This window comes from Hylobates moloch, unplaced genomic scaffold, assembly GCF_009828535.3.
Source record: "Hylobates moloch isolate HMO894 unplaced genomic scaffold, HMol_V3 SCAFFOLD_14, whole genome shotgun sequence".
Classification (NCBI taxonomy): Eukaryota; Metazoa; Chordata; class Mammalia; order Primates; family Hylobatidae; genus Hylobates; species Hylobates moloch.
The window spans coordinates 30926197-30939917 of NW_026652289.1; the positions used below are offsets into that span (position 1 = coordinate 30926197).

The following is a 13721-nucleotide window of genomic DNA, read 5'->3' on the forward strand; positions in this document are numbered from 1 at the left end:
TAAAGATAATAAAGACATCCATTTTAATTGATTTCTTTCATTGTTTAATAAAATTGCTTTGTTTGATCGCTGAAGAAAAAAATGCTAAGAAATTTTGTTTTCCACTGTAGCCTTACAGTGACATAATTTTGCAGTTTAAATTGGATGATCCCATTTTAATATGAAGATATCATGTAAGTATCATGAGAACCATATTTAGCTCTTCCAGCAATTGTTTGTCTGGAAGGGACAGGTGATGTCTGAAAAAACAGGACAAAAAGGCAGTATCTGTTTCTCTCTTGGATATGCAGGGAAATTAATTTTCTGCTAAAATTACAACATGCAGGTTTTGTGGTGGGCATAAAAATGCAGGCCCCAGCTCTCCTGCTGCAGGGGCATAGCTGACTGACAGCCCCTGCCACTGCACTGATGGATCCACTGCTGTATTAGCATAGAGGCCAGCCAGTGACTGAGTACTGGCTGAAAGTGCACATAAGACTCTCCAACGGGCAACTGTGACTGAGAACTTCCTGTTGAACCTGTTGTAGGACTGTCCTGTAGTCCAAGACCCTTGTTACCCAATCCCGTCTTCTTTCCTTTTCTCCCTCACAGGGACTCAGCCTGGGTCACTGTCTGAGGGCTTGCTCAGCCCAGCCTTCTTCTGCTCCCTCTCCTTTATCTTTTACAGGCATTTCCCCCAGTAAATCTCTAGTACATCTATTCCTTTCTTTGACTCTGCTTCTTAGAGAACCTGGACAAAGAGGAGGTTTAAGTGGGTCCGAAACTACATTTGATTGTGAACGTATAAGTTATTAATACAAATAAAAATGTATGCACTTACTTGTATAGAGAAATAGAAGAACACTAAGGGAATAATCCCCAGAATGAAGAGGGGCAAAGCTCCCACAATGACCAAAACTGTTCCAACAACATCCAGTGTACAATTCACCCACAGCCGTAAATAGTAATGCAAACGCATGTCAATTATAAATATGTCCTGAAAAATTTGATATTAGGTCACTTTATTTTTAACTTTTTACAGTTTAAAATGAGAGAAAGAAGAAATATATTATTCAATGGCAAAATTAAAAATGTTTACCCAGGTATGACAATCTACTGATTTCATAAATAAATCTAACTACATGATCTTTGCTCATCCCCCATATATTTTTCCCCTGTAGTCGACTATAACAATTAAAAGGCTGTTCTAATTTCAAGATACTTATCATCAAGCAATTTGTGTTTCCCAATGACCACTACGTGGCAATTAATTATACAATTAAAGTCAGACTTTGATCAAAAAAGCAAAAACAAAAACAAAAAAACAGTCCATTATTCAATAGCTGTTTTTTTTTAATTCCAGTATTTGGGGCATTGGGCTACCATTGTTTATGACTCAAAATTGGTAAATCACTCCTGGGGCATTGTTATCAACTACGAACATGTTCAGTGGCCTTCCTGGGTAACTGGATCCTACTCATATCAGAAGAGGCAGGACAACAAAATAATCTTCATTTATAAAATTATGAACTGAAAGATGGAGTGGCCAACAGGAACGAGAGAAGGACAATGGGAAGGTCATGCATTGATTTGTACTCTTTTTTTCTTTTTTGAGAGAAAGTCTCGCTGTGTCACCCAAGTTGGAGTACAGTGGTGCGATAATGGCTCACTGCAAACCTCTGCCTCCCAGGTTCAAGCAATTCTCGTGCCTCAGCCTCCCACCTATCTAGGATTACACAGTTATGAGCCACCATGTCCAGCCAGTTTTTATATTTTTAGTAGTGGTGGGGTTTCGTCATGTTGACCAGGCTGGTCTCAGTGATCCACCTGCCTCTGCCTCCCACAGTGTTGGGATTACAGGTGTGAGCCACCACACGCAGCCTGTTTTACACTTTGTTGCATATAACTTAATCTGTTTGTGGTACAAGGTATGACCTGAGAGATGCTAGGGAATACTAAGACTCTGAACCTTGACTGGATGACCTACTCAGTTCAGGACAAAACTGATATAAAAAACAGAGATGAAATTTTGTCAATTCTACCCTCTTTTGGGAGTTCCCTGGTTATTTCATATAGCAAACAGTGTAACAGTATCGTATTCACATAGAATTTCCTATTTTGAATTTACCTGCCCATACTCCCATCTGCTTAAGGCTCAGTCATTTGAAATTTTACTATATAAAAATGATAATAAATCACTAGGGTTGTAGTCAGAAATGTCTTCTGGCAGAAACAGAATGGTGGTGATCAAACTCTTCTATAATTTTTCAAAAAACAGTATGTACATTGGTACAATTAAGCAAGATTTAATATTACATTAGAAATTTATTATGTTAGGTACTTTCATTTTTATTTTTGTGTTTTATCTTCACTTCCCTTTATATACCCACCATGTTTTTACATATACATAGAAATGTGTTAATACACTTTGAGGTTATGGACTTGTGCATCTTAATATAGGGACCACTAGCAATATGTGACTACTGAACACTTGGAACGTGGCTATTGCAAATTGAGATATGCTATAAGCACATGATAAAAACCAGATTTAAAATACTTTGTACAAAAAAGTATAAAGTTTAATCAATAATTTTATATTAATTACAGTTGGGAATAAGGTTTTGGATATACTGTGTTAAATAAAATGTATTATCACAATTAATTCTTTCCATTGTGTTTTATTTTACTTCTTTATTATGGCTACCAGGAAATTTAAAATCATATACATGGCTTGCATTTTATCTTTATTGGATAGTTCTATCAGAAGCATTTTATAGTAGACACAATGAGAAAACTCCTACAGACAAGCAGAGACACGCTGAAAATCTCAACTCATTCCCCATTCACCATAAGTGATGTTATGTTTTCTTAAAGGCAGGATGTTTTTAAAGTCTAGATATCTCCACATTAACTTTCTTACTTTCTTTCTTTCTCTTTCTTTCTTTTTCTTTTCTTCTTTTTCTTTCTCTCTCTTTCTCTCTTCTTCCTTTCTCTCTCTCTTTTCTTTCTTTTTCTTTCCTTCTTTCTTTTTCTTTCTTTCTCTCTCTCTTTCTCTCTCCTTCCTTTCTTTTTCTTTCTTTTCTTCTTTTTCTCTCTCTTTTTCTTTCTCTCTTTTTTCTTCTTTCTCTCACCTTCCTTTCTCTCTGTCTCTCTCTTTCTTTCTCTCTCCTTCCTTCCTTTCTCTTTCTTTCTCTCTCTCTCTTTCTTTCTTTCTTTTCCTTCCTTCCTTCCTTCCTTCCTTCATTCCTTCATTCCTTCCTTCCTTTCTTCCTTTCTTCCTTTCAATGGAGTTTCACTGTTGTTGCCCAGGCTGGAGTGCAATGGCGCAATCTCGGCTCACCACAACTTCCACCTCCCAAGTTCGAGCGATTCTCCTGCCTCAGCCTCCCGAGTAGCTGGGATTACAGGCATGTGCCACCACGCCTGGCTAATTTTGTATTTTTAGTAGAGACAGGGTTTCTCCATGTTGGTCAGGCTGGTCTCGAACTTCTGACCTCATGTGATCCGCCTACCTTGGCCTCCCAAAGTGCTGGGATTACAGACGTGAGCCACCGTGCCTGGCCGACTTACATTTTCTTTCCCTTCTTAGCCTAAAGCAGTGATTCTCAAACTCGATGTGTGTAAGAATTAGAGTGGTACATCTCAAAGCACATGTGTTTCTTGGATTCTTTAAGTAATTTTTCAAGTGTTATTTTAATTATATGTACAAAATGTGACTGTTGTACATCAGTTATAGATGTCCTAAGGCTTAGAAATATATTTAACAATGAAATCTATATAAAACACATAATATTTTGTACAAGTGAGAATATAAGGTACTAAATATGGGTCACTTTTATGTATGCTATTTAATAAGGTGTGTCTTTCCTTACCTTGGTGAAACGACTAATGATCTGGCCTGTGGAATTTGTTTCAAAAAACTGGATGGGGAGGTGCAGTACATTATTCAACAGTTGAACATACATGGTTCGAGAGGCAGCCAGGGATCCTCTAGTGATTACGTAGGCTCCAGAGCAGACAAAGAGACCTAAACACACATAGTTATCACAGTTATATTAACAATATAAGGAAATTTGTGTTTTAGCTTTCAAAAGATTGCTGTAAAAAGATTAATTATAAAAACTATTTATATTTATTTTAACTGAAAACCCAAATATTATACCTAAAATGTGTAATTGTAGACTAAAATAAATATAAACATAATATATGATGCATGTGAAATAAATACACATTACTGATGTTTTGCCATGCTGCTACAGCAGAATGCTCCCATTTGTGATCATAGGTTCCACACAGAAATGTACAGAAGATAAAAAGTCGATCTAATGCACAGAAGTTTAGCAACCTATTACCTTTATGAGGTTCTGTGGGACAATATGTTAGTTATCAGTGCTTTTAGCCAAATATTTCCATTCTCCCAGCTTCTTGGTACATAGTAGGGTTGAACTTTCTGGCCCTCTTTTGGCTAATAGACCCAAATGAATAGTTTTGAACCGTGAATTATAAGAGAAATGATATACGACACTTCCGAGTTAGAACATTTAATTGCTGGTGTCAGTCCTATTCCCTTTGCACAGTGCCTGCCAGTATTTAAAATGGTGCTTGGCTCGTTTCCTCAGCTGGAGTCCCTAGGATAAGCAGAGTCCCTTTCCTGACCCACAGTGGACACATAAAATGAGTGAGGGCTGGAAACCGTCATTCTCAGGAAACTATCGCAAGGACAAAAAAACAAACACCGCATGTTCTCACTCATAGGTGGAGTTGAACAATGAGAACACATGGACACAGGAAGGGGAACATCACACATCAGGGCCTGTTGTGGGGTGGGGAGAAGGGGGAGGGATAGCATTAGGAGATATATCTAATATAAATGACGAGTTAATGGGTGCAGCACACCAACATGGCACATGTATACATATGTAACTAACCTGCACATTGTGCACATGTACCGTAAAACTTAAAGTATAATAATAATAAAAAAATTATAACTGTCTTAAAAAACAAAAAATGAGTGAGGGCTACAATTCTTTTGGTGTGCTAAGCTCCTGAGAAGTGGTTGATGGGAGGGTTGTTCTTGCATTAGCTACTTATCAGGTAAACTTGTAGCTTTAGTGGAAGAAGCCAAAAAACAGTTATTAGCACACACAGACACAGAAGAAAATTCTTTGAAAGATACATTTCCATCAATATGTGAAGCCTGGAAACAAAACCAACCAGCACAAAATGAGTAGATCTGCAAAATTAAGAGAGTTGCGAACACTTTATTTGAACCTCTGGATCAAGTGTGTTTAAAAATCTATGCCTGGGCATTTTACCTTTGGGTGTCAATACACTTCCATGTTACTTAAGCCAGTTTGTTCTTGATTCTTAACACATACACAACTGCTCCATTGCACTCTAGTATACAAAACTACTAATAAAAGTGTGTTGCCAATATGATCCTTGTTCCTTTGCAGGTCATGTTTACAACAAAACAAAACTAGTTGCTTCTCACCAACTTACATTCTTTTAGCTAATTTCCTTATATTTTTAAATAATATCTCATATGGCTATTAGCTTTCTCAGTCTTAAGTGTGTTCTATTATTTTCCTCCATTCCTCCCATACTTCCCTATTTCCTTTCCAATAGATTATCCATTTTTTCTCAAATATTCAATAAACACATAATTGCTCATGAAGGTCACCAAATATGTAGCTTGTGTCACTATTTTTCTGTATGCTTAATTTTCTGTGTAACTAGGGCTAATTTGTTCCCAAACACTTCAATAGCCAAAAGTCTCTTCTGAATACACTCAAACTCATCAAATATCCTACTGTTTCTTTAATGTTATTTAGCACCAGCCCTCTGCAACATAAACTACTCCCTTGGAATTCTCGGTCTTCCTGCTCTAAACTAGAATGGTTGCTGAAACAGGCAGTTCTATTCTTCAGTGTGGGAAGCTTTTCGTTTTTTATTTTTTATTTTATTTTATTATTTATTTTTGAGACGGAGTCTCCCTCTGTTGCCCAGGCTGGAGTGCCGTGGCACAATCTCGGATCACTGCAAGCTCCGCCCACCAGGGTTCATGCCATTCTCCTGCCTCAGCCTCCCAAGTAGCTGGGACCACAGGCACCTGGCACCACGCCCGGCTAATTTTTTGAATTTTTAGTAGAGACGGGGTTTCACCATGTTAGCCAGGATGGTCTCCATCTCCTGACCTCGTGATCCGCCCGCCTCGGCCTCCCAAAGTGCTGGAATTACAGGCGTGAGCCACCATGCCCAGCCAGGAAGTATTTTTTAAAAATATTATGTACTTAGTATTTTTCCCCCATTTACTGAAGCTCTTTTTATATACATGTTAAACTTCTTGAACTGTACCTGTAATTTTTTCTTATCTTTCATTTTCCATCTCTGTTTATAATGTTGTACATTTGGCATAATTTCTTCTAACTTATATTACATTTGTACAACCTTTTAAAATTCTTTAAATGTTTTCAAGAGTTTTCTTGTTCTCACGCCGAGCTTATTTTAGCACATTCCACATTTACTTTATGGATGCAATATTTTGAATCTCTGAAAGCAGTAATTAGACATTTTGAAGGTCTAATTGTATTCCAAATATTGTTGTTTTACTTCTGGGCCTGACTGCTGTATTTGTTGACTTTTATTTATGCTGTTGGTTTGAGTGAAATGTATTGCCTGGATGGGCATTATCAGTTTGAAAATATGAGACAAAGACATGGTTAATTAATATAGGTACCTGACGTGGCTTTCTTCTGCCGTTGTATATGTTAATTTCCCCCAACATTTCTCTCCCCTGAATGGAAAAGTTTGCTTCAAGTTCTGCTTAAGAGGAAAGGTATGACCCTGAAAGGCTTCATACTGGGGTGCGAGTCATGTTGGCTGAGCCTTCTCCAAAAGCCACAATAAGGAGGCTTCCTTCTATGTATGTCACACATGCTAGAAACCCTACTTTCCTCTTTAAACGTCAGCTTTCTAGTTTTCATCATACTGTTACTATCACAGTGGCTGTTTACATTGGTGGTGGTAGCAGTGTTGTTCTAAAAGAGGCTGATGGGCCATCAGAACAATGTTCTAATGAATTACTTTGATTACTTCCATGAAACTCAATTCTTCTCTCTGTACCTGTGAACATAAGTTTAGTGTTTTTCCATGGCTCAACTGAACATCTCCTTCTTCTGTTCCAGCTTCTCCAGTATCTGTTCCTGGCTACAGGTTTTCTTCTACCCTTCATTTTCTGTCCCATATATATTCCCGTATATAGAAATGTGTTACTGTGAAGTCTTCTGACACCTTTCCTTTTATATTTATTCACTGTCCTGTCAGTGGAATTTAGTGAGGTAAGTAAAGTAAATGAACCACTTAGCCCTCCTAAACTGGAAGCAGCAGTGTGCTCCTTAATCATCACACTTTGAAAATAAGGTGCCTGTATTTTACACATTGGATCGGAGCAAGGAAGTTCCCAACAGTGAGACATAAAACACGACACGTTAGAGATGTGCCAAGTATCCTAGAAATTTGAAGCAAATAGCTGAGACTCAGGGGAAAAAACTATTCAGGGCAACTTCTTTTTTTAAAAATGAGGTAAGATCTTTATTATTGTCATAAAATACGGATGTAGCATTTTCAGCTTCAGTTCTCCAGTTCTATTTGAATGCTAGCCTTCTATATTCTTCATAGTGGGCCTCTAGTATTAACATGTGAAAGTGCTGTTTATGCTTTAAAGTTCCAAAAAATAAAAAATCTAAATGAGCTATGATGATGTCAGTGAATATAGCCTGCTCTCAATTAAATCAGGTTCCATAAGAGAGCTGAGTTCTGACAAAAAAAAAAAAAAAACCCAGAAATTATAGATTTTTATTTCTAGGTTCACCTTACTTATGGAAACATAATTTGCAATTGCACTTAATAAGCCTTAAAAATTAAAATTTTTTTAAATGTAAAAAATGTGAAGAAGCAATAAATCAGAGAAGATTAATATTCTAACAACTGCAGACCACCCTAAACAAAAGCCAATCAGGAAAAAAATCTTTATGATAAAACTGTTCATAATCTGTTTCTTTGGTTATAAAATCTTTCTATATTTACTGACAGTTAGTTAAAATTAAGACTTTACATAAGTAATATTATGGACACTAAAATTGCATACTTTATATGTGATAGAAATGCTATTTACTCAAAATGTTCTTCAAAGGTTATTGCATCTACTCTAAAGCTGTAACATAATTTCACTGAATTGGTGTGAATTTAGCCTTCATATGTATATGTGACATGCAGAGATATGGAGATTCATGTATATATGGAGGTTTCTCTTGCTATAATTTGAGACTTCTACGTCTATATCTTCCTCACTGAGTTGCAAACTGCAAGTCAATAAATCTGACTCTCACTGATTCAAAAGCAAAGAAATTGTAAAGTCCTGTTCTTTCATACTGCAGATAATTCTTATATCTCATTTTTGTCATGAACATCTCTTTTCCCAGTGAATGTTAACAAAATGACAGAACAAACATAAATCTGTCTCATAATATCTGCCTATTTTTAAATGGAGACAGTTACAAGCAGTACAATGGCCAGACAGTAAAAATAAGATAAGAGAGGAGAAAAGAGAAGCAAGGCTCTAAGCTTCATAGTTTTTGTTTTATCTGACTTTTCCATTACCAAAATCATGCATCTCTCTCTGTTTTCCCATATGGATATGAATATGAAGATATAACAACTTCCACATAGATGGCTCTAATATTTTCTTACTTGAATTCCTACCAGTCTCACTCTAGGTGCGCCTGTTTCTCTTGATACAAACACAAGAAATTATCTCTAAAAAAAAACTTCCTTTTAGTTACCCTATACTTTTGAATTTTCCAAACAATTATTTAATTAACTACACTCTGTATTCTTTTTCCATTTCTCTCTTGATCATGTTTCCTTGACTATAATCAGGAATCATTTCTTAATTTTCTTTAATAGATATGTAACATTTCAGAACGACTGAGAATTTACTTCAAACACTATTTTTTTTTTTTGCCTTTGTTACATCATACTTTTCTGTTTCTTGGAAGGCAATGCTCATAGTTTGGAATTTCTCAAAGTATAGTCTGTGGAACACAAGTTGCTCCAATATATTAACGAGCAACACAAGGAAAAAAAATCATGGTCAAACAAATTTGAGGAGCATTGTGTTAAACAGAATTAAACAGGTCATTTTATTGTAGAATATCTCAAAACCTTTAATGAAAGAAAGAAAAAAGATTTGAGATTCATGGAGGAACTCAATTTCCCAAACCTATTGAAATAGAACCTGGTGTTTGTAGAATATCTCATTACTGTCCATGTAAATGCCAATTTAGTTTTTAAGAACACTGGCTTGGGAGTAAGCTGGACATGGATGCAAATCTGGCTCCAAAACTTACCAGTCATAGGGCTTTGTCATACTTACTTATCTTTTCTATTGTTAAATAATAGCTAACATTTGTTGCACTCTTGAGGTATGCACTACACATATCTGATGTAACCAAGGAAACAATATCTATTCTTTACAAGTGATAAAACTGAAACCGTAAGTAACAAAGTTTAAGTAAAGAGTGTCAGCCCTCCCTCATTAGGATACATGCTAAATAAACTACTGTGTTAGCTTAAGCCATGTGAAATTGCCATTTTTGTGGGTCAGAACAAGTCAAATACAGGCGTTTTCATTTGTTTCAACTTCAACAGTGAAAACATACCTGGGTTTCCAGACATGGAGCAAGCATTCACATCATTGTGGCTGTTGTTCTATCTCCTTCTCTCCCTCTGATCATCTGACAAGGAACTTATCTCTGTTCAATTTCTGTGAAGTTAGTCCACTAATCGGCTCTACGTGGACACCCCTCAAGAATCTGTCATTCACTCTCATAGCTCTTGTTCCTCATTCATGGTGATTCTATCTACTCCTTGGGTTCACTGATTATCTCTACAGAATAATGCCAAGCGTAAGTAGAACTAAGAGCTCTAGAATGTTAGAATTTGACAGAAATGTAGAAATCATCCAGTTTAAGCCCCTCATTTTACAGATAAAGAAACCTAATTTCCAGACTTATAGATGTGCATTTTTAGTATGCAAACTGGAGAAAAAAAATAGAAAAATTCATCAACACTTCCCATTAAGTGTGTCCAACAATGAACTCACCATTTCTGTCCTTCACTAATTAAGGCTCTGGTTTAATTCGTGGTTTCCTATTTTTTTTTTTCCTGGTTTCCTGTTTTCCTCATTTTTGTCATCATTGCTATCCCAGTTACCCAACCTAAACCTCGAAAGCATGATTGACTAATGAATGCCCTTTCCTGACTCGCCCTCAAATGGACAATTCTTAGGTTTTTCACTGTAATGTCTTTCCTATTCATCCCTTTTATCCAATTCCATTGTAGCTCTCTGGCCATTCATTCATTCATTCATTCCTTTGGTATTTATTCATTTCTCTTCTGCTTCTTACCTATTGGTTATTTTGGGTGACACAGCCATGGATCAGATAGGAGCTCTTTCTATACTAGACTACCTTTCATCTGGACTCCCAAATCCACTTGATTATTTTCCTACCAAGCCCTGCTTCATTCTAGTCTCTCTGACTTTAGTCCCTCCAGTAAAAATGCATCTTTTTATTATCACTGCTAATTTATTGTTTGAAATACAAATCCAACTATGTCACTTCCTTCATCAATTTTCCAAAATTCTCCACTTGCCTTCCCAATGATCATCTCTGACATATCTCCAATCTTCCTTCTCACCTCTAGCTCCCCTACTTTTCTCTACCAATAACCTGAAGACCACTCAAACTGGCACCCTCACTCTTGCCAAATCCCTTCTTACCTCCCCATCCCTGTCTTTACTCACACCTGTCTATCTGCCTCCATGACTTTCTCTCCTTCTCTGTGATCTCAAACTGATAAACTTCTATTCATCCTTTTATTCTCCCCTCAATTGTCAAGTACTCCTTAGAAATCACATTAATATGGCAACCCAGCACAGCCTCCCCTTGCTCTGAATTCTCATAGTGTTTTCTTTCACTACCTTTATAGTGTTTAATGCTGATCATGTAGTTTGATTGTATACCTGACCTAGGCTCACTAGGCCTTAAACCCCTTAACAGACACCGATTTATCTTCACATCACCCACAACCTTCACATATACAGAGAGTGGCCATTTTTGAGTCTTTCATGACTTTACATAAAAACCTCAGTTTCCTCAGCTATAAAATGAGGACAACAGCACATTTTTAAATAATTATTTTCAAGATTAAATAACTATGTGTAATATTTAATGTGAGCCATGTAGATGACACCATAAGTTTTGAATTATTCTCTCAAATGTGGTAAAGTGGAAACATATGCATTTGAGTTATCCCCAAATATTTGAAAATTATGGCCCAGATTTTATTTGAAATAACATGGTGTCACATGTTTGTGTTTGAATCAATTAGGTCAGAAAAAGAAAAGAGAAGCAGCTATACATTTTCTTTTACCTTTTATTAATCCCAATAATCCGTAGATATTAAGTTTATTGCTTCTTATTTGCTTCCATTCTGTGAACTCATTCATGTTTTTTGCTTCTTTTGCCCATGCACTAAGCCATAGATTCTGTCCAATGCTCACCAAATTCTGCCCTAAGTAAGTGACAACAGTCAGCCACACCCAGAGCCAGCCAAAGGCTTGGAGGTACTGCAGAATGATGGAGAACTTCAACTAAAGGCAAAATTGATATAAAATTAGATTACCAAGAGATACCGGAACATGACATGCCGTTTCTGAATAAGTTCCCTTATTGATAGTTTCTGATTAGCATCAATTAAATACATAGTAAGATACAGCATTTCAAAGATGTACTTTAAAGTCACACCTTGATTTAAACCCTATTCTGACGTTTCCTAAGCTTTGTGATCTTGGTCAAGTCACTAACATCTGTAATCCTCAGATGAATCACCTGTTAATTAGAATAACAGTAGTCACCATATAAGTATACGTAGAGTGTCAAGCACAGCACTGAACCCTTAAAATCTCAGTTAATGTTAGTTGCTATCATTAGCGAAAAAGAATATACATAACTAAATAACGTGTAATCCTAACTAATCACCAGCAATTCCATTTCATTCAACTTCCTCAAACTATTATATAGCAATTCTCCTCAAATTAAATGAGAAATCGATAATATGTATCAATAATGCAATGTAAACTTTTATGTTTCAGTGGTTAATAGCAAATAACATTAGTTCTTCTGGTGCTTACCCCACCAACAGGGATCTCTTCTTTTTTCACTGAGAGCTGTGTTCCTTGATCCAATGAGGGCCTGATAAAGCAAGACAATGTTTGCTTTTTAGGTTTTACATGAAACGAACATAAAAAAATTATACATCCTTAACCATTTTGCTGCATCTTTCTCTACTCCCTTACCCTAACAGCAACTTGGTTTTCCCTGATAATAACTTTGCATCTTTTTGGTCTTATCAAAGGCAGACTGTTCATTCTACCATATCCCACATAATTTAGGGCCAGGGCATGTGGTCTATTTTTAACTGCTTCTTCTAAACAATTATCCCTTAAACTTGAATCAAGTCTTTAGAGCATTTAAACTAATGCCATCTGGCTGTACCATACTCTGTCCCTTCTCATCCTGGCCTAGACTGGCATCTACTCACTTCTTGGTATGTCAGAAGATGAACTAACATCAAGGTTACTCTTCTCATTTTGTTCTGCCACCACCCTGGGTAATGTCATAGATTACATGAAAAACTGTATTAAACTTAATCTCTTTTCCAGCTTCATGATCTTCATAGCTCCAGGTCCTGCATGTGCACCACACTTTGGCCATCAACTTTCATGACCTTAAACCATGAATCTTATTACTTAGAACTAACCCATCTCTGAAAACCCAACTCTAAGTATTTCAATCTCTGATCATAACCTCTTCTATTTATAAGTTTTAAATTCAGTTATTCTCACTACCTTTGGTTTTTACTTTACTTAGATTCCCAAATCTAGCCTTCTATCATCTTTGCTCTCTGGGATAATCAATGATCCTGCTTTACCTGAGATTTACCTGGTTTTAGCATTGACTATCCAACTTCTACAGAATTCCTTAGTCCCAGGCAAACCTATATTCTCTCTCTTTTCCCTGCATTCTTCATGATTATCATTTCATGCAAACTTTGGTAATATTTTTGAACCCCCATTCCCTGCTTTTCTTCCATGAAGAAAAGGTGAGTTCTAACCTGTCTCTTAAAACTTGCATGTCAATCCTGGTCACATCGACTTCTTTGAAGTGCTGCTTCAAAAAATCAGGCAACCCTGAAAACTGGTTCTACCATCACTTAGCATCTTCTTTCTACCTGGGTTCTTAATAGTGCCTAGAAATCCTTGCATGACTCTCAGAAGGGGACTCATATCCCACTTCATGGAGGAAACAGAAGACAAGGAAGTCAGTCACCAAACCTTTACATTTATTGCATTCCACCCAGCCTTTCCCAATTCTCTCCTGTAACAAACACAGATAGTTAAAAATACAGGTTATAAGACTTCTCCTCTAGAAATCTATCTTTTAAACAAATGATAGAAAGGGATCTTATCTTAAGGCAAGTCTGAAAAACACTGAGTTGTTCTCTTTTCTAATCTTCACCTTCTTCCTTTCTACTGACTCCTTCTCATCAGCTGACAGAGAACAACACATTCTTCTCATTTTAAAACCGTCACAAAACAACAACAACAATAACAACAA

General features: G+C 36.5%; 1 protein-coding gene across 1 annotated transcript in view; it reads right to left on the reverse strand.

Moving 5' to 3' along the window:
* Positions 1-13721, reverse strand: part of LOC116481861 (multidrug resistance-associated protein 1-like) — an 88303-nt gene that overhangs the window by 13769 nt on the left and 60813 nt on the right. The window contains exons 17-20 of the mRNA XM_032174830.2: positions 12236-12296; positions 11476-11695; positions 3852-4006; positions 821-976 (exon numbers count right to left, since the gene is read on the reverse strand). Of these exons, the coding sequence (XP_032030721.1) occupies positions 821-976; positions 3852-4006; positions 11476-11695; positions 12236-12296 (592 nt within the window). The remainder of the gene's footprint in view (positions 1-820; positions 977-3851; positions 4007-11475; positions 11696-12235; positions 12297-13721) is intronic.